Source organism: Muntiacus reevesi, chromosome 6 (genome assembly GCF_963930625.1).
Source record: "Muntiacus reevesi chromosome 6, mMunRee1.1, whole genome shotgun sequence".
NCBI lineage: Eukaryota > Metazoa > Chordata > Mammalia > Artiodactyla > Cervidae > Muntiacus > Muntiacus reevesi.
Genome location: NC_089254.1, coordinates 52,692,972 through 52,715,419, shown reverse-complemented (window position 1 = coordinate 52,715,419; position 22,448 = coordinate 52,692,972). Strand labels below are relative to the sequence as shown.

At 36.9% G+C, this 22,448-nt stretch overlaps 1 protein-coding gene across 1 annotated transcript in view; it reads right to left on the bottom strand.

The window, feature by feature from the left end:
- BMT2 (base methyltransferase of 25S rRNA 2 homolog) overlaps nt 1-21,907 on the bottom strand; it is a 75,054-nt gene extending 53,147 nt beyond the window's left edge. The window contains exons 1-2 of the mRNA XM_065939900.1: nt 21,618-21,907; nt 6,019-6,160 (exon numbers count right to left, since the gene is read on the bottom strand). Coding sequence (XP_065795972.1) covers nt 6,019-6,160; nt 21,618-21,777 — 302 coding nt within the window. The 5' untranslated portion in view covers nt 21,778-21,907. The remainder of the gene's footprint in view (nt 1-6,018; nt 6,161-21,617) is intronic.
- Nucleotides 21,908-22,448: the final 541 nt, after the last annotated feature.

Below are 22,448 nucleotides of genomic sequence, written 5' to 3'. Positions count from 1 at the left end.
AATGAAAGGTACAAAAGAGAATACATGAATGTACCATTTGCAGAGATAAGACAGGGTGGATCCATGTATACACATTGTATGAATTTGCTAATTTCTGCAAAAAGGAGAAAAAAGAAACAAAACAGAAGGGAGCCTCTTCTGAGTACACCTTTTTTTGTAAAGTTTTGACTTTTGAACCATGTAAATGCCTTATATTTCACCAAGTTAAAAGAAAATAAGAAAAAACCCCATAAAATAAAGTGAAACTAACTGCATAGTAAATTGGTAACATAATCATAAACAAAAGAACTGTTTAAAGTAACTTTCAAACAGAGTATACACAGTATTCTGACTTTTAGTAAGCTATGTTCTAAAGACAAAAGAACTAACTGCAAAGAAATCTTACACTTCACTCAGCTTATTGTTAGAAGTAAAACTGGTACTGTAATTTTGATACCATTTTACGTGAACTATAGAACAAAGCAAACATGTTAATGTTATTCAGAACTAAGTCCTTCAGCGTAACAGAAGAGATAAGATAAAATAAAGAAGTTAGGCAAAAAACCTATAATGTTACATTTGAATAGAAAATATCAGTTATGAATTTAAGACTATATGTATTTTTTAACTATGTTCACTGAAAAATTCTAGAAGAATGGACACCCCAGTAGTACATCTCCTGCCCAGATCTTAATTTATAATTACTATTTTCCACTACAAGAAATTAAGGCTCCTTGATTCTAGGTCTTGACTGGGAAAGTAAAGATTTATCTTGTCATAGCTACCAAGATAGTGCTCAAAGGTAATGTCAGAACACAGAAGCCAGCTTTGAAGATTCTCCCCCTGGCTAAATATGGAATAATGTAAACATAACACATTCACAGACAAATCAAAGACTGATGGAAAAAGCAAATAAATAACAATCCAGGAGGATGCAATAATATTCCAAAAACAAACAAAATTCACCAAAAACCAAACCAAACAAAAAAAGTCACAAAAAACTCACTTGTTACAATTGCAATCAACTACTATTGAAAATTGGTAATTAAACAGAAAGAATTACAAGTATATGTTTATTTTGACCTAGTCTTTCTATAATCATTCCCTGTTCATAAAGGAAGGTTTTTTTATTAACAGAAGAATGACTGCTAATAAATGCAAGGAATGATATGATGAAAAAAAAAATCATTTTGCAACTCCAAATGGAGTAATTTATTTAATAAAGAAAATAAACCTGTTACTTGAAAGACTGTTGAGAGACAGCATTGATCCACAAGTCAAAAATGCCAATCTACACATTACTTGCTAATTACAAAAGGAAAATATAAGTTGACAATGGAAAGATCTAGTAGTTACCACCTTAACCAAATGGCAAAATTTAGCATCTCTAACAGTGGAATAACCTGAATAAGAACTTGCTATCGTGATGCAATATGAAGTATGCAGTCCACCTAATAAATATTTTGGCAAAAATCTGAGACCTGAATCAACATTTTAGACTCAACTTTCACTTTAAAAGAAATAAAGGAGATTGAGCAAATAGCTAAATGGCACCATGAGAAAATAATCAAATAAATTCATAACAAAGACACAAAGCTAGTTTTGGATTAGGATACAGACAATCGCAAGAGGCCCCTGGTTGTACTATAACTAGGGGGAAAAAACCCCTATACAATCTAAAAAATAATGTATTAAAAAGAAACCAAGAGAACTGAGGATGCAAAGAAATCTAATGGAACTAAATTTCAAAAGGTGACAAGCCCTCCTAGGTGAAGTGATCCGAGGCACTTTGTGGATTTGCAGAAAGGGTGGGCGAGTGGTAAAGGATCAAGCCTTCCAAAGTAGAGGAATTTTATTTGCTTAAAGGAAAAGCAGCCAAGCTTTCAATGGCAGCTTAGAATGATGTGACAGATTGGAAACTTTAAGAAACTCAAATGTAGAGATTGTTTTCCCCATTCTCCTTTTCCCCTTAGGTCTTTTTGCAAGTAAGAAAAAGGTGGGGGAGAGAGGGGACTCACTGGAGACTTGGAGTGGGACTAAAAAGGCAAAATTCTCTGCACTCTTCCATGGGCATCTTCCCTGATAGCTCAGTTGGTAAAGAATCTGCCTGCAATACAGGAGACCCCGGTTCGATTCCTGGGTCAGGAAGATCCCCTGGAGAAGAGATAGGCTACCCACTCCAGTATTCTTGGGCTTTCCTTGTGGCTCAACTGGTAAAGAATCTGCCTGTAATGAGGGAGACCTGGGTTCAATCCCTGGGTTGGGAAGATCCCCTGGAGGAGGGAAAGGCTACCCACTCCAGTATTCTGGCCTGGAGAATTCCATGGACTATATAGTCTGTGGGGTTGCAAAGAGTCAGACATGACTGAGCGACTTTCACTTCACTTCACTTCACTTCCATGGATGTACATCCCAGAGACCTGCTAGAGGATGGCACCTGGAATATACACACAACAGGACTCACTCACTCTCATGGCATTTAAAGCCAGAAATGAACTGAAACTATCTAAAGAGGTAATCCAGTTTCAACCCAGCTTAACTCCTAATGAGTTCAAAGTATTCAATCTCTCATCTCACTTGCCTATCAGAAAAAAGCATGCCCTCTCTGGGTAAATAATATTTAAATATTTACCCCAGTCTCTTCTAAATACTAGGTTAGTATATTTATTTTTATGATTACCAGACGTACAATGAAGCAGGAAAAAATGATCCCTGACCAAAGAAGAAAATGGCCAAAAGAAACAGATTCACAGATTAACTTTACGTTGGAGTAAGCAGACAAGGACTTAAAATAATTATTATAAATTAAATTATATGGAGGAAAATATTAACTGATGAGATGAACACATGGAGAACTTTAATAGAAAAATGAAATCTTTAAAGAATAGCCAAATTATTATAGAAGAATCAAGAGAAGTCTTGAAAACATCTCTCTTGATAATAATAAAATAGAACAAAAAGCCAGAAAGAAAAATTGGTAAGGATATGTAGAATATTTGAAAAATGCCAGTAATCACTTTGAACTGACAATCAAAAAATACAGAATGTGGTGTATTTTACAAATCAACTGACATTTCTTTAAAAATTCAATGTTGGGAAAACAAAAACAAGAACCTAAAAAATCTAACCGCCAATACATGAGCCTTGATTTAGGGAAATTATTATAAAGAATGTTTTGGGGATAATACCAAAAATCTGAATTTATGGACTAGATATTTTAGGAAATTAGGAAATCACTGTTGATTGTCTTAATGTATTTAGAGTATTACGGTTATGTAAAAAATGGAGATGAAATAGCATGTTATCTGCAATTTACTTTCAAATGGTTCAGGAAATGGTATGTTTATAGTTTCCTCTGTGTGGAGAGTTAGAAAAGGGAAATTCTTTTATTAAAAACACAATTATAGTTTTATATCATGCTTTGTTTCCAACTTAAATACTTCATATCACAAATAAAATTTTACTCATTTTTAGAAGGAAATCTTAAGTATAAATTTCTTCAAGCTAAACAGTCATCAAAAATCTCAGCAGGGTAATGTCAGTAAGTCTTATTTCACATATCAAATTCCTCTTAAGTTTTAAGTATAAATACTTAAAAGCAAACTTTTATCAAACCTCTCTTAAAGGTCATCTTAGTTTTCAGACTGACACTGCCCTCAGAATCGTCAATAGGGAAAGGAAATACATATAACCCCAGTTAGAATGACAGGTAATTCATTTCAAAATTCTATACTGTTTGAAGTCTTTTTTCACTCCCAAGTTTTAAGTTTACAGTAAAGCCACTATAACCTCTTTTGTGTTTACTGCCCATAGTAAAATCTTTTTAGTATATTTTGCCACTGTTCTTTTTTGGCAGTTTGATCTAAATTCTTATTAATGTTTGTTTTTAGCAGTTTGACCTAAAAATGACCTCTTTCAGAATACATGGAGATACAGTAACTATTGATAAAAACACAAATCTGAGGAAGAAAAAGGAAGAGTGAAGTGTGAGGCAGATTCATTATTCAAGTGGAAGGTACAAGTAAATGCTCCTATGAGAATACCACAAATCAAAGTGGTATTTGAAATAAAGTCTAAAGCTTGCCTGAAGTACTGGAATACTAATTTAAAAACAGTGCGGCTAAGAGCAAAGAACGATGGTCTTCAGTAGTGATAGTACTGATTTCCTGATTAGATTACATTATTACTTTGTGTCACAAGGGAAATGACATGTCTCAAATCGCGTTTCTTAGCTTGAAGGAGAAAATGTACAGTCTGTAGAACAGTCAGATTTATAACCAGTTTCTGCTCTAGAAGAGGCAAAAAACCCAAAAAAACCCCAAACATTTTAATTCCAAGCATCTCATTTCTTATGATTCTGGCTCCTTCCTTTAGTTCCCCAATTCTGTAACTCTTTGGCTCCACAATCCATTCACAATACCAATCTTTTCACTCTTCCTCACCTACCTCCTATTTCCAGCTCCCTTCTTACACATCATCATGATCACCACAATGTAACATCAGCATCGCCCCTGCTCCTCTCTTAAGTCACTACACTCGTGTGAACTTTAATCCTACTACACCATCTGTCCTCACTCTCTCCCTCTCCAAGAAAACTGTTTCACTATAGCTCTGTGCCTTGATTATTGTAGTAGCTTCCTAACTGGTTTCCTTACTAACATCCTTGCCTTTTCTATAGTCTATCTTAACACTACAATTAATTCTTAAAAGATTCTTGACACATTTCTAAATATTAATAAGAGCCTGTTACTTCTTCTTAAAACATTTAATGACTTTTGATCTCATGCAGCATAAAGGTCACTGACTTTATAATGGTCCACAAGATCCTACAAAATCTAGCTATTTTTGCTATCTTATGTTCTACCACTCTCCCCTTTTCACCCTGGTCTCCTTGCTGTTTCTGAAACATGCCAGCGAGCTCCTGTTCCAAGATCTCTGGACTTGTTCAGGCTTGCTCTCTCACTTCCTTCATGTCTTTTACGCATCACTTCAGTGAGGCCTTCTTTGCTATTTACTTTATTTTATTTACTTATTATTTTTTTTGCTTTACTTCTCTCATAGCACTTACCACTTTCTGACCTGTATATATTTAGTTTATGAATTGTTTCTTGCTTCTAACTCCCACTAGCATTTAAGTTCCATGAGAGCAAGCATTTTATCTGTTTGGTTGATTGATGTACTTACAGTGCCTCTGATGTGACTGATACACAGTGGACAAACATTTAAATTATTTATTAAATGAATAAATAAAAGAACTAAGTAAAATACATATTTTTATCTGGGCTATCTGTTGAATGGATGATATAGGAATTATTATATAATTTTTAAATGATATTAAAACAAAAACTTTGAATAAAGAATAATTGGATTGAAATATAAACCTAAAGTTATCATAAACTTATTGTCCAAGCAGAAAGACAATGTTTTGCTTTCGAGAATTCATAATTCAGTCAACATACAAATCTGTTCTCATAATTTTACCCCTTGAGAGAAATGATCAGCAGTATTCCATTTTTTGATGTTTTTAACATTAGAAGCTTTGCTATGAGAAAATAAACATTATCCAAAGTCAATATAAAAGTTGGAATACCCTGAATCATATATAAAAATTCAGAAATTGGAAACTTTTACAGATATTTTCAGCTTTAAAGAATGGAAAATATTAATTTTTACTTGAATTCAAATATAATTATCTAAAGAAATTTCTATGCTATAACTTATGAATGATAACTCAACTGCTAATTAAATCTCGTATTTTAAATGTACCAATGTTTAAATATTTTAAATGTACTTAAAGGTATACTTCTAAAAAGTTGAAACAAAAAATTTTAAGTTATATCAAAGAAAAACAATTTGATTAGAAAAGATGAATGAAATAAACCTAGAGAAAGTAAGGCAAGGGGGAGAAACTATTTAAAAGACATCATCTGTTCTAAAAATTTCTATTTTGGTACAATGAATCATATACAGCATTACTTAGACTTAAGAATTTATATAAGACATCAGAAACCAAAAATGTTAGTTCATAAAAACACTCACCTACAACACCATTCAATACGACCTTCGCCCTCACAAGTTTTTGCCCAATGATTATCTGCCAAATTTTTCATTGCAACAGCATATTCACAAAGAGTTTCCTCATCCTCACAATGTTCTCTCCAGATCTTATCAAAATCTCCCACTAAAAACAAGGGAAAAAAAAAAGTTTACTTAAAATATGTCAAACTCTTAAGTTTCAGCATAATCTAAAATTATTATTTAAAGATGAATGTAAGCAAAGTTATGAAGCAAAATTTCATGAAATTTAAACTTTATAAATTTTGAAGCTTTTTTATGCAAACAGATTCACCATTTTAACCATGATGATTTGATAAGCAAATAAAATTTACCATTTTAAACAGATTTGTGACACTAGATCTCTACATATTTATCAGTGTCGTATATTAAAAAGGGTTGATAGGTGAGATGGCAACGTTTAGCATGCAGGTTAAACGTTTGCATTGATATACTTGGATTTGCTCTAGGAATACTACACTTTAAAAAATTATAATCCTAGGGCAAAATTTTCCTAGAGAAATTACCCTGGAAACCTCTCCAAGGTTTTGAATCTATATAAGATGAATAAAAATTGTAAGGTGACTACATTATCTGGCCACAGCATTACTTCCATCTACTACCTTTTTCCTTTTTAATTAAATCAGTGATCATATTTAACATGAAATTTGAAAAATCAATGTGAGTTCTAACAAAGGTATGAAAATGACACAGTCAAATAAATAACATTAAAACAATTACAAAGTTAAAAAAGTAAACAAAAATTATCAATGTGGCTTGAATCAATGCTCTTAGATATAATTTAGGATCTCTTGCCACTGTGTTCAAGTACAGGCAATTGTTTAGTGACACAATAAACTTAGAAACATAAATGTGACAACCAAATTTGGGGGGTGATAATTATATTAAGTTCTTTCCTCAGGTGAGACAATTAGTTTCAGTAAGACTTGGGTTTTTTTTTAATAGAAAAGGAATTATAACAGCTCAAATTTAACAGTACTTATCTATTCAAAATTTTCAAACCTTTATTGGTTATTTTAAGTACCCAGTTCAGCAGGTACAGAGTTGAAAACCAAACTATTAGCCTTCTAGTTTGACCAATACAGGAAAAAGCAATTAAGGGTGCAAACATGCCCTCACACACACACTGCTCAGTTAAGATGAATGTGTATCAGTCTCAAACTTGGTCTATATACACATTTTAAACCCACAAAGGATGAAAAGCTGTCTCTTTTCTGTGTGTGATTATGTTCTTATACAGTAATATTTTCATTAATCACTAATACTTTGTAGTAATAGGGCTCTCATTTGTTATATAGCAGACTGGCAATTACTGGCCATTAGAAACAATACTTGTGTAATAACAGGGCCCTCAATTTGTTATATAGCAAACTGGCAAAAACTAGCCATTAGAAACAAACAAGCAAACAAATTTTTCTAAATTCTCAAAGAAACACTCTCCAGTTTTAGTAACATCTTTCAGATGTACTTATTAAGTTTCTAAGTAGGACTACAGGAAGTAAAGTCTTTGAAACAAATATACTGATTAATGATTCTTCAATATATCTATTATGTTAATAAAACTACTCCTGACTTTACTCATCAGATTTAATGTCAAATGGTTCATTAAGGTACAGATTCATTTTCAAGGTGCTTTATCTTTACTTGAAATGGATATTGTCAATTCTTTTGCAATAACACAAGAGACGACTCTACATGTGGACATCACCAAATGGACAACACCGAAACCAGACTGATTACACTCTTTGCAGCCGAAGATGGAGAAGCTCTGTATAGTCAGCAAAAAAAAAAAAAGACCTGGAGCTGACTGTGGCTCAGATAATTAGCTCCTTATAGCAGAATTCAGGCTTAAACTAAAGAAAGTGGGGGAAATCATTAGGCCATTCAGATATGGCCTGAATCAAATCCCTTATGATTATACAGTAGAGGTGACAAATAGATTCAAGGGACTAGATCTGGTAGACAGAGTGCCTGAAGAACTATGAACAGAGGTTCATAACACTGTATAGAAGACAGTGACCAAAACCAAACCAAAGAAAAAGAAATGCTAGAGGGCAAAGTGGTTGTCTGAGGCAGCCTTATAAATAGCTGAAGAGAAAGAGAAGCAAAAAGCAAGGGAGAAAGGGAAAGATATATCCAACTGAATGCAGAGTTCCACAGAATAGCAAGAAGAGATAATAAAGCCTTCTTCAATAAAAAATGCAAAGAAATAGAGGAAAACAACAGAATGGGACAGACTAGAGATCTTTTCAAGAAAGCTGGAGGTATCAAAGGAACAGTTCATGCAAGGATGGGCACCATAAAGGACAGAAACAGTAAGGACTTAACAGATGCAGGAGAGATTAAGAAGAGGTGGCAAGAATACACAGAAGAACTATATAAAAAAAGATCTCAGTGACCCGGATAACCACGATGGTGTGGTCAACTCACCTAGAGCCAGACATTCTGGAGTGTAAAGTCAAGTAGGCCTTAGGAAACATTACTATGAACAAAGCTAGTAGAGGTGATGAAATTCCAGCTGAGCAATTTCAAATTCTAAAAGATGATGCTGTTATATTGCACTCAATATGTCAGCAAGTTTGGAAAACCCAGCAGTGGCCACAGGGCTGGGAAAGGTCAGTTTTCACTCCAGTCCCAAAGAAGGGCAGTGCTAAAGAATGTACAAACCACTAGACAATTGTGTTCACTTCCCATGCTAGTAAGGTTATGTTCCAAATCCTTCAAGCTAGGCTTTAGCAGTACTTGAACCGAGAACTTTCAGATGTAAAAGCTGGATTTAGAAAAGGCAGAGGTACCAGAGGTCAAACTGCCAACATTCACTGGATCATAGAGAAGGCAAGGGAATTCCAGAAAAACATCTACTTTTGCTTCATGGACTGCACGAAAGACTTTGACTGTGTGGATCACAGCAAACTGGAAAATTTTTCAAGAGATGGGAATACCAGATCATTTAACCTGTCTCCTGAGAAATCCGTATGTCGGTCAAGAAGCAACACTTAGAACTGGACATGGAACAACTGACTGGTTCAAAACTGGGAAAGGAGTACAGCAAGGCTGTATATTCTCACCCTGTTTATTTAACTTACATGCAGAATACATCATGTGAAATGTCAGGCTGGACAAATTACAAGCTGGAATCAGGAGAAATGTCAGCCACCTCAGATATGCAGATGATACCACTCTAATGGCAGAAAATGAAGAGGAACTAAAGAGCCTCTTGATGAAGGTGAAAGAGGAAAGTGAAAAAGCTGGCTTAAAACTCAACATTCAAAAACCTAAGATCGTGGCATCTGGTCCCATCACTTCACGGCAAATAGAAGGGGAAAAAGTGGAAGCAGTGACAGATTTTCTCTTCTTGGGCTCCAAAATCACTGCAAATAGTGACTGTAGCCATGAAATTAGAAGATGCTTGCTTCTTGGGAGGAAAGCTATGACAATGCCAGATAGCATATTTAAAAGTAAAGATACCGCTTTGCTGACAAAGGTCCATATAGTCAAAGCTATGATTTTTTTTTTTTTTCAAAGCTATGATTTTTCCAGTAGTCATGTAGGGATGTAAGAGCTGGACCATAAAGAAGGCTGAGCACTGAAGAATTGATGCTTTTGAACCCTGGTGCTGGAGAAGACTGTTGAGAGTTCCTTGGACAGCAAGGAGATCAAACCAATCAATCCTAAAGGAAATCAACCCTGAATACTCATTGAAAAGACTGATGCTGAAGCTGAAGCTCCAAAACTGTGGCCACCTGATGCAATGAGCCAATTCACTGGAAAAGCCTCTGATGCTGGGAAAGACTGAAGGCAAAAGGAGAAGGGAGCAGCAGAGGATGAGATGGTTAGATAGCATCACTGACTCAATGGACATAAGTCTGAGCAAACTCGAGAGATGGTGGAGAATAGGGAAGCCTGGCATGCTGCCATGGGTTCCAAAGAGTCAGACTTGACTTATCAACTAAAAAACAATTATCAATTCTAAAAGGCCCTTTGTTTGAACATGTAAGTTTCACTGTTCTATGTAATGTACATATTACAAGTAAATACATAAACTTACTACATTTCTGGTAATAGAAGTCATTCAAACAAAGGTTCTATGATCATATATGTTTGGGAAAATCTATGTTTAACTTAAAAAGATTTCCTTTTTTCAAGACTTAGTTTAAATTCTACAAAAGGTACAACTAAGGGAGCCCTAGGAAACAGGAGTGAGGGAGTTGGGGAGAACAAGTTAAGGGAGGAGAAAATGCTAACACAAGGGTGCATTGTTGAGGCTGTGGACAACACAGAAGCATAGAGTGTGCCTCAGGAATTGTGCGCCCAAAGGAAGGGAGGCTGGAGCATTTATTTTACAGTTACTATCCCCCAATAATTAAGAGTCGGAACAATCTGTGCTTCTACTCTACACTAAGGCACTGAAAAAGGGGATGCCCTTAGTGGGCTCCAGCAGTTTTGGAAAAAGTTGAAAAGCAGAAAAGAAAGTATCATTTAAATGGGGATTCTGTCAGGGCTAGTCCCTCTGAGCTCACAGTATCTGACCATCACACCCGAGGACCAATGTTATGTTACACACATGAGCTACCAAAGACATCTACTATAAATTCTCTGAGTCCTTACTATGTCATTGTATACTGTGAAACTATATTCAAAATTCTCTTTAAATACTGCCGACTTTTTATGAAGTTTTAAGGCTTACAATTAATATTTGCTCCACTAAAATTTTGAGGAAGGATTCAAATTTGTCTGTAAGCCTATAAACTCAAACTCTTTGCAAACTTCAATTTAATGTTTTCACTAACATTTAAGAGTCTCCAGATTCTCCAAGTATGCTGATACTGAGACTAATATGATTAATAGTATATTTAATATATAACTGAGACTAAATGCAATTGTACATACTTTTCATTTTCTTTAACAAATTTGCTGAAAAAATACTCTATGTTAAATACTACAGAGAATAATAAAGTCAATGAGCAAGCACTGGCATCAAACAAAAGGGAGAAGACATGTAATAAAATGTGGTATCTGTTCTCATAGAGATATAAACCTGACATATTCTCTATGGTTCACGTAAGCCATTCCAGACCCAGAAGTTTTAAATCATGAATTTATTCAAGTTACCAAACCCCAACTACTAGGTATAACACTATGCTGCATGTCTGGTGGTTACAAAGTTGAACAAAAAACATAGTTAGCCTTCAATTACTAGAAAATTCCACTTTCCAGAATACCCAAGAAAACTTATTTTTAAAATAAATTAATTTATTAAAAATTGATGTTCTGCAGCCTAACCTGAAATTAATCGTTAATAAACATTTTCTGCTGCTGCTGCTGCTGTTGCTAAGTCACTTCAGTCGTGTCCGACTCTGTGCAACCCCACAGACGGCAGCCCACCAGGATCCCCCGTCCCTGGGATTCTCCAGGCAAGAACACTGGAGTGGGTTGCCACTGCCTTCTCCAAAACATTTTCTAGTCAGACTAAAATAATAAATGTAGAGAAGACATCAGTATTCATTTGTTCAAATACATCATTTTAAGATCAAGTCAAAGCTCTGCCAAATCTTTAAAGTCCCCTGATTGTCACATAAAATTCTAAAATAAAGTTTGCATTAACAGGACTATATATTATATCCTTTCTTTACACTTAAACTTTAAAAGTTTAAAAGTTTAAATGTAAAGAAAGGATATCAAGCTGGTTTTAGAAAAGGCAGAGGAACCAGAGATTAAACTGCCAACATCCGCTGGATCACCGAAAAAGCAACAGAGTTCCAGAAAAACATCTATTTCTGCTTTATTGTCTATGCCAAAGCCTTTGACTGTGTGGATCACAATAAACTGTGGAAAATTCTGAAAGAGAAGGGAATACCAGACCACCTGACCTGCCTCTTGAGAAACCTATATGCATGCTGGTCAGGAAGCAACAGTTAGAACTGGACATGGAACAACAGACTGGTTCCAAATAGGAAAAGGAGAACGTCAAGGCTGTATATTGTCACCCTACTTATTTAACTGACATGTAGGGTACATCATGAGAAACGCTGGGCTGGAAGAAGCACAGGCTGGAATCAAGATTGCCGGGAGAAATTTCAATAACCTCAGATACGCAGATGATACCACGCTTATGGCAGAAAGTGAAGAGGAACTAAAAAGCCTCTTGATGAAAGTGAAAGAGGAGAGTGAAAAAGTTGCCTTAAAGCTCAACATTCAGAAAACTAAGATCATGGCATCTGGTCCCATCACTTCATGGGAAATAGATGGGGAAACAGTGGCTGACTTTTATTTTTCTGGGCTCCAAAATCACTGCAGATGGTGACGGCAGCCATGAAATTAAAAGGCGCTTACTCCCTGGAAGGCAAGTTATGACCAACCTAGACAGCATATTAAAAAGCAGAGACATTACTTTGCCAACAAAGGTCCGTCTAATCATGGCTATGGTTTTTCCAGTGGTCATGTATGGATGTGAGAGTTGGACTATGAAGAAAGCTGAGCACTGAAGAATTGATGCTTTTGAAATGGTGTTGGAGAAGACTCTTGAGAGTCCATTGGACTGCAAAGGAGATCCAACCGGTCCATCCTAAAGGAGATCAGTCCTGGGTGTTCATTGGAAGGACTGATGTTGAAGCTGAAACTTCAATACTTTGGCCACCTGATGTGAAGAGCTGACTCATTGGAAAAAACCCTGATGCTAGGAGGGATTGGGGGCAGGAGGAAAAGGGGACGACAGAGGATAAGATGGCTGGATGGCATCACCGACTTGATGAACTTGAGTTTGAGTAAACTCCGGGAGTTGGTGATGGACAGGGAGGCCTGGCGTGCTGCAATTCATGGGGTCGCAAAGAGTCGGACACGACTGAGCAACTGAACTGAACTGAAACTTTTAAAAACACTAATTAAAAAACTAATTAATAATTCAAAACACAAGTGATGCCAACTTAAAGTTGTGAAACCAAATTCAGCATGAAAATCAATGAATCAAATTATTTTAAAACTTGGTCCTACTCTCAGGATTAAACTATAATTTTTGACTAAACTCACCTTCATAAACCTATGCCACAACTAAATAATATTCAATATAAGTAACTGCCAATGAAAAGACAGTAACTAGGAAAAAATAGTACATTCATTAATTGATTAAAAGACAGAGTTCCATGGAATATAAGAAGAAAAAAAAAATCGAGCTCATAGATGCAGAGAACTGACTGGTAATTCCCAAGGACAGGGAGTTGGGGAGTGGGCAAAATAGGTGAAGAAGGTCAAAAGGTGCAAACTTTCAGTTATTAAATAAATATGTCACAGGAATATTTTTTTTAAGAAGAATTCCATTTTTAGTAATTTTGAGATTAGTTGAAGATATTATTACTTTGATTGCAATGATCTTTTTAAGAACCAAGTATAAGAAGCTAAGAACTTATTTCTTTTTGCTCTTACTCAATAACCTCACGAACAGCTAGATTATAGGTCCAAACTCGAGTGAACCAATGGAATCTCTATACTGTCTCTTTAGAATGGATACTATTCCTTCTTTCTGAATTAACTTCTCTCATGCCATCTAGAATAGAACCTTGCTTTCTTTCAAAACATAAAAGAATTCTCATACTCTTCAAGAAGGTTTACCTCCCTCCCACTGGATCTTCCCTGGTGTCTCAGATAGTAAAGAATCTGCCTGCAATGCGGGAGACCTGGGTTCAATCCCCAGGTTGGGAAGATCCCCTGGAGAAGGGGATGGTTACCCACTCCAGTGTTCTTGCCTGGAGAATTTCATGGACAGAGGAGCCAGGCTACAGTTCACGGGGTTGCAAAGAGTAGATCACAACTGACTATTAACAGAATAAACGAAGTAAGCCAAAAAACTCACAACCAGGTGGAAACAAGTTCAGCAACCATTACAAGACATTAAAACAAAGTGATCAGGAACAGATTATGTACAAACATAGTTAAAACACACACAGACCAGCTTTCTTAGTATTCTTGAGCGTTTGATATAGTAGCAAACCTAAAGATGGCACAAAAACATCTAAGATGTTTGATGTTGAAGCGTTCCTGAGAATCAAACAAAGGAACCACCTGAAAAACTTGCATATTACACCTAATGTGCTGCTACTAGTCATTTCTCTGATAAGGGGGAAAAATCCAATATTCTGATGTGCTAAAAAGGTTGAATCTTTCATATACAATGTTATTAACAGAAATATAAGCAGCAAAGGGGGCAAAAAAAAAAAAAAAAACCAGATAAAGAACAAAAGCTTCAGCAATCCTAATACTGAAGAAGACAATATAGAACAGTCTAGATAGAAATTCTAGGAACCATTCAATCTTCAATACCCTTAAATGCATCCAGGTGGTAGTTAAAATTACACCTTTTATTTTTAAAAGTATGTATTTAACACAAATAATGCTTTCTATATGCCAGATACTGTTTAAGTACCTTACAAATATTAACTCATTTAACTCTAATACCAGCCCATTTTGACAGATATTTTACTTTACAGATAAGGAAACTGAAGTACAGAAAGATTAAGTAACCCTCTCAAAGGTACACATCAAACCTGGCAGTCAAATGCCAAAGTCCATGCTCTTCACCACTGTACCACCTTGCTTCTAATAATGTGTTTCTAATTTATGAACTTTCATGGATATGAACAAAGCTTTGCACTAAAGCAAAGTACACTGACTCTACTAGCCACAAACAAATGGTTTTTTGTCAGTCAAATGCAATTATTTAGCCTCTAGGTGGTGGTGATTTAGCCTCTGCAACTGCATTATTTGTTAGATTCCTGGTAGCAATTTCAACTCTGGCTGCACAATGATTTCACCTAGACGTTTAATTTAATTGGTCTGAAGTGGGAACTGGTCATTTATTTTTACTGCTCCCCAAATGAATCCACTGTGCAGTCATGACTTAAAACCATGGGTTTATGGCAAGACTGTAAACTCAAAAGCCTGGTGAAATAATATACAGAGCAACTGAGGCTTGGGGCAAACTGAAGAGCCAAATTTAATTCAAAAACAAAACACTGCATGGATAAAAGTTCCCATTTATAAATATAATTTGACCCATGGTGCATTTTTTGTTTGTGGAGCACTCTCTTATTATAAACATATTTATGATGAAAAGTTAATTCAAACTGTAAAACTCTGAATACACCCTATACAAGAGATAGAAAGAATCAAGAAAAGTTAGAATCAGTATCTGTTATTCCCCTGTGAAACAACTTTACCTAAATGCATATCACCACACAGATCTCTTGTTTAGTGTAAACAAAGGATTTATGGAGAATCTTCTGGGACTTAATTTTTATGTAACTGGGAATAGGAATTTCCATATAAATAGAGGAATTTCTGTATAAATGAGAATAAGTAATACTCAGATGTCCCTCTAAAGGCATGGGGTTCTAAAATAACCTGTGCAGTGAGCATCAATGATTCTACACGTAAAGCACAATTAATTAGTACAGTTTACATCAGTGGTTCTCAGATGTTTAGATTTTAAAACCAGCACAAACTTCACCTCAAAAATATAGGAAATGAATATGGGGGTTGAAAAATTTTGTGTGTGAAGTTAGAGTATATTAAATAAATACAAAGACATATACAAAATTATTATCATACCAACACACACAGAGACACTTACACCACACACAACATCCTTATTAGTTCCCATTTTTTGAGAAAAAAAATTTTTTATCTATACTTACTCCTGACAGTTTTAATTTAAAAAGTGGATTGATGTTAATGATATATGAACCATTTCAAAAGGCTAAATTAATCTAATATACTCATTTAAGCTATGACCATAAATTCATTACACAAAATCTGTACTGAAAATTAAAATTTAAAAATTATGAATATAAAAAGATTAGATTCAAATCACAAGGACATATTCTATATCAGCTTCCTTCTTTTGTGTGTGTGCCTTAAATCTACAACGTAAGGTGCTAGATACTAGCGACACAAAGATAAAAAGGCAGAGTCTACTCAAGGAACTAAATTTAGTGGGAAAGACAGATAACTGAACTGGTAAGTCATAACTATTGGCTTCCCAAGTGGTTCAGTGGTAAAGAATCCACCTGCCAATGCAAGGAGATGCAGGAGTCGTGGTTTGATCCCTGGGTCAGGAAGGTTCCCCTGGAGGAGGAAATGGCAACCTGCTCTGGTATTCTTGCCCATGAAATTCCACGGGCAGAGGAGCCTGGTGGGCTACAGTCCAAGTGGCCGCAAAAGAGCTGGACATGACTGAGCACGCACGCAAGTGGTAACTACAATCAAGGAACGGTAATGGCATCTTGGGAGCATAAAGGAGCATACTTATTTACTTACGTAAAACCAGTAAGACACTACTGGTATCTTCCAAGAGTCTATCCTCTATTATACATTATCATCACTCCATTGGGCTGTTCATCTGCCCTCAAAACTTTAACAGAGGGCTTCCAATCCTTTACTACCAAGGGATACATCCGAATTAAATCATTACCATTACCCTATGACAAGCCAACGTGCCTATCTACTCTTTTCTCCATGCCCCCATCTCAACACACACATTTCTAAACTGGCTGGAAATGGCTATTTACATTTTTCCAGGCAAGAAATCTTGGCATCATCACTGACTCTTCCCTTTACTTTCACTAAAACTGTTCACTCTGACTTTCAAAAAGTATTTGACTTATCTTTCTCTGTTTTCATGAACACTACTTTTACTTATACTATTATTAACCTTTAAAAAATAGATTGGTGTAAGAGTCTCCTAGCTGATTTACTTTCATCTAGACTCCTTCCTACTTCAATCTATTGTACTTCACCTAGGTGTTCTTCAACTCCTTTGCCCACTGTATAATCTACAGTTTTAAAATAATACAGATGCCTGTGCTCCACAAAGTTCCACAGACGAAACTAATATGTAATCAAGGTTGATATCTACTGCATTTGTTGTTATATTCCCCCCCCCCAAAATCAAAGGATCTATACCAATACTCTTGATTTTTACTGTATCTTTTAAAATGTAAAAATTTCCTAAAAAGATACCTATTACAAGGTGACTAAAAATAACAAAATCGAATAGTTACTATGTGTCCCTCACTGAGTTTATTCATGTTCCCTGTATCTTCCAGTGTTACTGATTATTACATTTTTTTTCATTTTTCTTTCCCTGCTAGAAACGCAGTTCAAACTCTCCTAGCGCAATTAGGAGACTCTCCTTTCTGTGGACAGTTTTCAACTTACTCATTTGGTGATTGAGCAAAGATTCCATCACTAAAAAACAATGCTTTCAGATTTTGTATCAGAATCAGAAAAGAACATGTAAAGAAAAAGAGTTAAATGTCACTTGATTAAAAAAAAAAGTAAAACAAAGGGAATCTATTAAAGTGTCTTGGGGTCAAAGAGTTGGTCAGTAATTTAAAGGAGTATTGAAAGCCCCAAAGGAGAAAAAAAATTAGGAAATTTCAACTAAAAACACAGTCTGTTATTCTAATTTTAAAAGTAATTTCAAAACTTTGTTTCATGAAAAAACACTAACAATACCTTTATTCTTTCACTTTTAGACCTTTTGATTTTAGTTTAAAATTACTTCTAATTCAAAGGTTTTTCCCTTCCCCCTACAATGTATGCTAAGGAAAAATCAATCACAAATGAGCAGCATATCCTAAACTGCTGTTGCAGCACCCTTTGTCTTAAACAAGGAGAATAATTTGAATAATCAATAAGAATTAAACATCTAAACTAGGCTACTTAGTAGCTGACTCTTAAAATGCTGCTCACAGCTGTTAACCTTTGTAACACAATTTTTTTCCTGACTTAGTCTACAAAATCAACTTCTTCTGTGTTCTTCTCTTCTGTTTCAGTATCAGTAACCTATCCTATTTATTCTAATTACTTTTAAAATATTATCACTGCTACTAGTAACACTGATTTTTTTAAATGTAAAAAAGTATAATAAAGATCAACCATTAACCTATGCTTTGAGAATATCATTGTTAACAGGTTAACATGCATTTTAATTTTTTTCTGATTGATAACCTGCACCAGTCTATGTGACAAACTGTTTTAACTTGTTTTGGCATGCAGAAAAAGTAAATTCAGAGACAATTAAATTGATGAAAACTGCTAAAGACATCCACAAAATAGGTTAAAAAAATAAAGGTTTCCATTTATATAAACTCAATCCTTTATCTATAAATGACTGACACTAGAAACACTCCTTCTCATCTCCATTGCTAAACATTTCCTGACCATTTCCTTTTGGTAACTACTTCAGATATCAGCACTGCCTGGAACACTGACCTTTATCTCCAACTCTCACTTTACTCTTATACAAAGAGGCAAAGGATCTCTAAGTGCTGACAGAGGACAGGCAGTAAATTGGAGTAGAAAGGGGAAAAGTGTTAAAAGAAAAGAGTGCATTAACCTTAGCTGCTAGTCTTCACAATTTTATCCACTACCCCCTACCCCAAGCATGTTCATTGCCACAACAAGCATCAGTTTGGACAAATGCACTGGAAAAGGTGGAGAGAAATTTTTTTCTACCAACCTTATTTTCAATCTTATTCTTGCTTCATTTTCAATTCCACTATCAAAGAGAATGAAAGGGAAAACTTTATTATCCAACACTACACTCATTATCCAGGACTCACTCCTGTCTTTTACTATCTAGTGAATGTTTTGCCTCTTCCTTCATTCTACCCCAATTTATCTTCTTCTCTGCTGTCACTCCAGAAGAAACCCATGCTTCACATAGCTCTAACCCAGCAAATCATACCTATTATTCCATGGACTGCCCCATTCTCATCAATTTACATCCTTTTACCCAACACAAATTCTAGGGCTACTTCCTGCTTCTCATTTTCCCTCCCACTCCAAGAACATTTGGAGACACCATTAGGCTTTGAAATGGGGGGAAAAGAAAAAGAACACTCATCTCATAAAATCTGTTAAAATCTCATAAAATATGTTTGGTACTAATGATGAACTATCCGAACTTCAAGCAAGTTATTTTACTATTTTTAGGACTCAGCTCACTCATGTGTAAAAACGAAGGAAGTCATTTAGATTATCACTTGAAAATCTGGCTGACAAATTTCCGAGCACCATTGACAGGGGTTCTGAAACTGTATATCTGAGGTGGAATGGAGTAATTTTCTAAAAAGCACCCATATGAATCTACTGTTTATTCATGTTTGGGAATCACTAAAGTTCCTTCTAGTTTAACATTCAAAGATTCTATGCGGGAATTTTCACTGTATTTTCTGATAGGAATATTGTTATAAAAGGAGTACAGTTTCCATAATTATTGGTATTACAGTATAGGCATGTTACTGATGAAATAGGCCTTTGTAACCTGACCCAGTGCCATTTGTATTATTATTTTATAACCAAAGACCTGCAAACGACACTAATGACACTAAGACCTCAAAGTAAAGCACTAAATTAGTAAAGCATTAATTCTTTGGCATTATTATGTGAAAAATCAGACTTTTTCAGGTGGCTTTTTCACAGATTTTTGTCAAATCACAAGTCTTGACCTACATATCAGAAATAAAGATAGAAAGGGCATGCTTTTTAGGATCTTTTACTTTGCTAGTTCACTGATGGGGCTTTGTATATCATTAAAACCCAGAGAAGTCTAGATCATTGGTGGAATTCAGGGCATTAGAACACCTAAAGAACAGTCTCATTCATATGCTTACAAACTGCCAGGACTTTACCTGCCCTAAAGCAAACTGTATCATTCACTTATGAACTACATGTATCTCTATCCTAGCTCTGGTAACTTCCAAATACTAATTCTCGTTATAAACAAGCATTCCCTTGGTTAATATTCAGGCTTAGACACATGCTTCAACATTCGGGAACTAAGAGAGAATAAACAGCACTTTCTGAAGACATGATGACACTATAGTAGTATATTTACTAGAACCTAATTTTTGAATGAATTAACAATGGATAATCAAAGTATTATAAAAAGGTAAAAATGGAAAATGAATTATATGCTATTCATTTTTTTTCTTTAAAGAGGTACTTGCTTAAGTTTGTACAAAATACACGATAAAGTGTGTCCATTTATTTCTTCATTTTTCCAAACAACACAAGAACCTACTGAATGCCATTATGTAAGTGCATTCTCTGAATATCAAGAATGATGCAATCGTTGCTATGGTAACTACTCATTTTATTGAATAAATTGTGCGTTGGGGTTAAAGCATTCTTTTAAAAAAACAAATTTCAATGTCTCAATATGCCTGATAAGTCTCTATTGCTAACTATTAAACAATAACTACAGGCTATTTTTTAGGGTTACTTTTTAAGCAGCTATTTAAAAATCGAGCCTTGAGTTGTCAAGGGGAGAAAAACTTTAAAGTTTGAAAAATGAAACACATCACGTACATTCAAAAGAACAAAAGACACTTACTTATACTCTTCCAGAGTAACCGAAAAGTGTTTGTAACTCAAAAGTAACATTATCTTAGCTATCTGTTCCTTCCCACTGTCATAATTTTGCTTCTGATCCAAGCTTAACCAAGTATAAGACAACCACTACAAGACTGCTGACTTCTTAATATGCAATTAAGCTAAAGTCAGAAGAAAGTAAAAAAGTTATCTCTCGTTTTGATCTTTAGAAGAAATGTCTCCTGAGCACAGGAAAAAACTGGGAATTTTCACTGTCAGTTTCTTATAAAATAGCTCTGTTTAAAAAAGCCTGTATTTTAAAACACCAAGTATAACTGTAGATCCCAACTATAAACACTTCTCAGGCCCAAGCAAAAGCTACTATGGCTTCTCCTTTGCTCAAGATCTTCCATAAGATGGGTTCCCAGCGATGGCCTGTTTCGCGGGGTACCCTTAGGAGGCATACTATTCATATCTAAAGAATATTTTGAGAATCTGCCCCAGATCTCTCTCTCTCCCGCCTAAACAAACACTAAGATCCAGCATTTAAAGAACGGGATGGGGGGGCGGGGGGTAGCAAGGATGGAGCCCCTCCCCCTTTTAACAAGGTGAAGTCCAGTCAGCTAAAAGGCCTGCTGACTTCGCAGCCCTGGAAGCCAATGCGAGGAAGCTCCGGCCCGGGCTAAACCCGCAGGAATGAGGTAGTAAGAAGGGGGTCAAACGCGGCAACAAATCAAACAGGCTGATCAAAGCGCAGGGTGGTCAACTCGCGCTTCTTCCAGTCCATCTTTCTCGAATGGATTTCTACCTGACTTCGTGTTTGAGCTGCTAGTCTCTCGTAACGATCGATCTCCGCCTCCTGTGTGAGGGTCTGGGTGCTTGTGTGTGTGGTGACAACAATCTCAGCACCCAGGCTGGGGACAGGGGATGGGGGAGGTGGGGACTCGGCTCCTCCACAGGCCTGGAACTCTCATGAAGGGCCTTCGAAGAAAAGGGGGCGGGAGGAGGGCGCCAGAAGCCGACCCGAGGACTCGACCGAGAAGGGGGCGTCCTGGCCTGGGAGAGCGGCCTTGGCAGGGGCTGACGTGCAGCTCCTTCAGGTTGTAATGGTGGCCCCTTGGGGGAGGGGAGAGGTTGACAAGGGACCGGGGGCGACGAGGCCTCCCCTTCCCCCCGCTCCATTCGCTGTTTACCTTCCCGGTACTTCTTGCGGAGCCGCCGGTGGACGCTCTTTACCACTCCGGAGAGCTTCTCCTGCTCCAGCTTCCGCTCTTGCTCCCTTGGCGGCGGAGTGCTCGCGGGTCCGACCCCGTGCCCGCGAGCAGCGTTTCGGCCGCCGGGCCCCGGCTCCATATCGCTGCCGCCGCCGCCGCCGCCGCCCCTCGGGCCCCCGCAGACGCCCGCCTGACGGAGGAGGTGGGGAAGGAGGAGGCAGCAGCGGAGGCAGCAGCGGGAGGAGGCAGAGGAGTCAGAGCGGCTGCCTAGGAGGTGGCCACTTACTCAAACGCACAAGCTGATTGGTGGACTCTGGAGGGCTGGGAGGAAACGGAAAAGGCTAAAGGCCAATAGACGGAGAGCGCTAGGCCGCACCCGCTTGTTTGGGAAAGCGAGCAGCTGAAGGAGGCGGGGCTTGCAGCTGGGGTTGCTGAGGCAGTGGGAGCTCTAGGCCCGACAGCTCCTCTCCCTTCCCCGCCGCTCCAGGGATCCTGTGCGCAGGCGCTGTGATGAGGCCACGGGAGACGCGCTGCAAGCCATGCGCTTGCGCGACTGAGTTTGCTTAGGTTGGGCATCTTTCTACCTCCCAGCTTTCTCACGTCTTCTAGCCATTTTCCCCCCTGAGAGTTACATTCTGGTGTGATGCTGTCAGGGTCCTCTATCTGAGCCTCAGCTTCACCTTGTCAGTTGTTGGTTCCCTTTAGCTGCGTGGCCCTGAGAAGCGCTTAGGAGGTGACTTGGGAGCACGATAATTTTACATTTTAAGGAACCCAGGCATGGATGCTTTGGTGGGCACAAAAAGAGGTCTG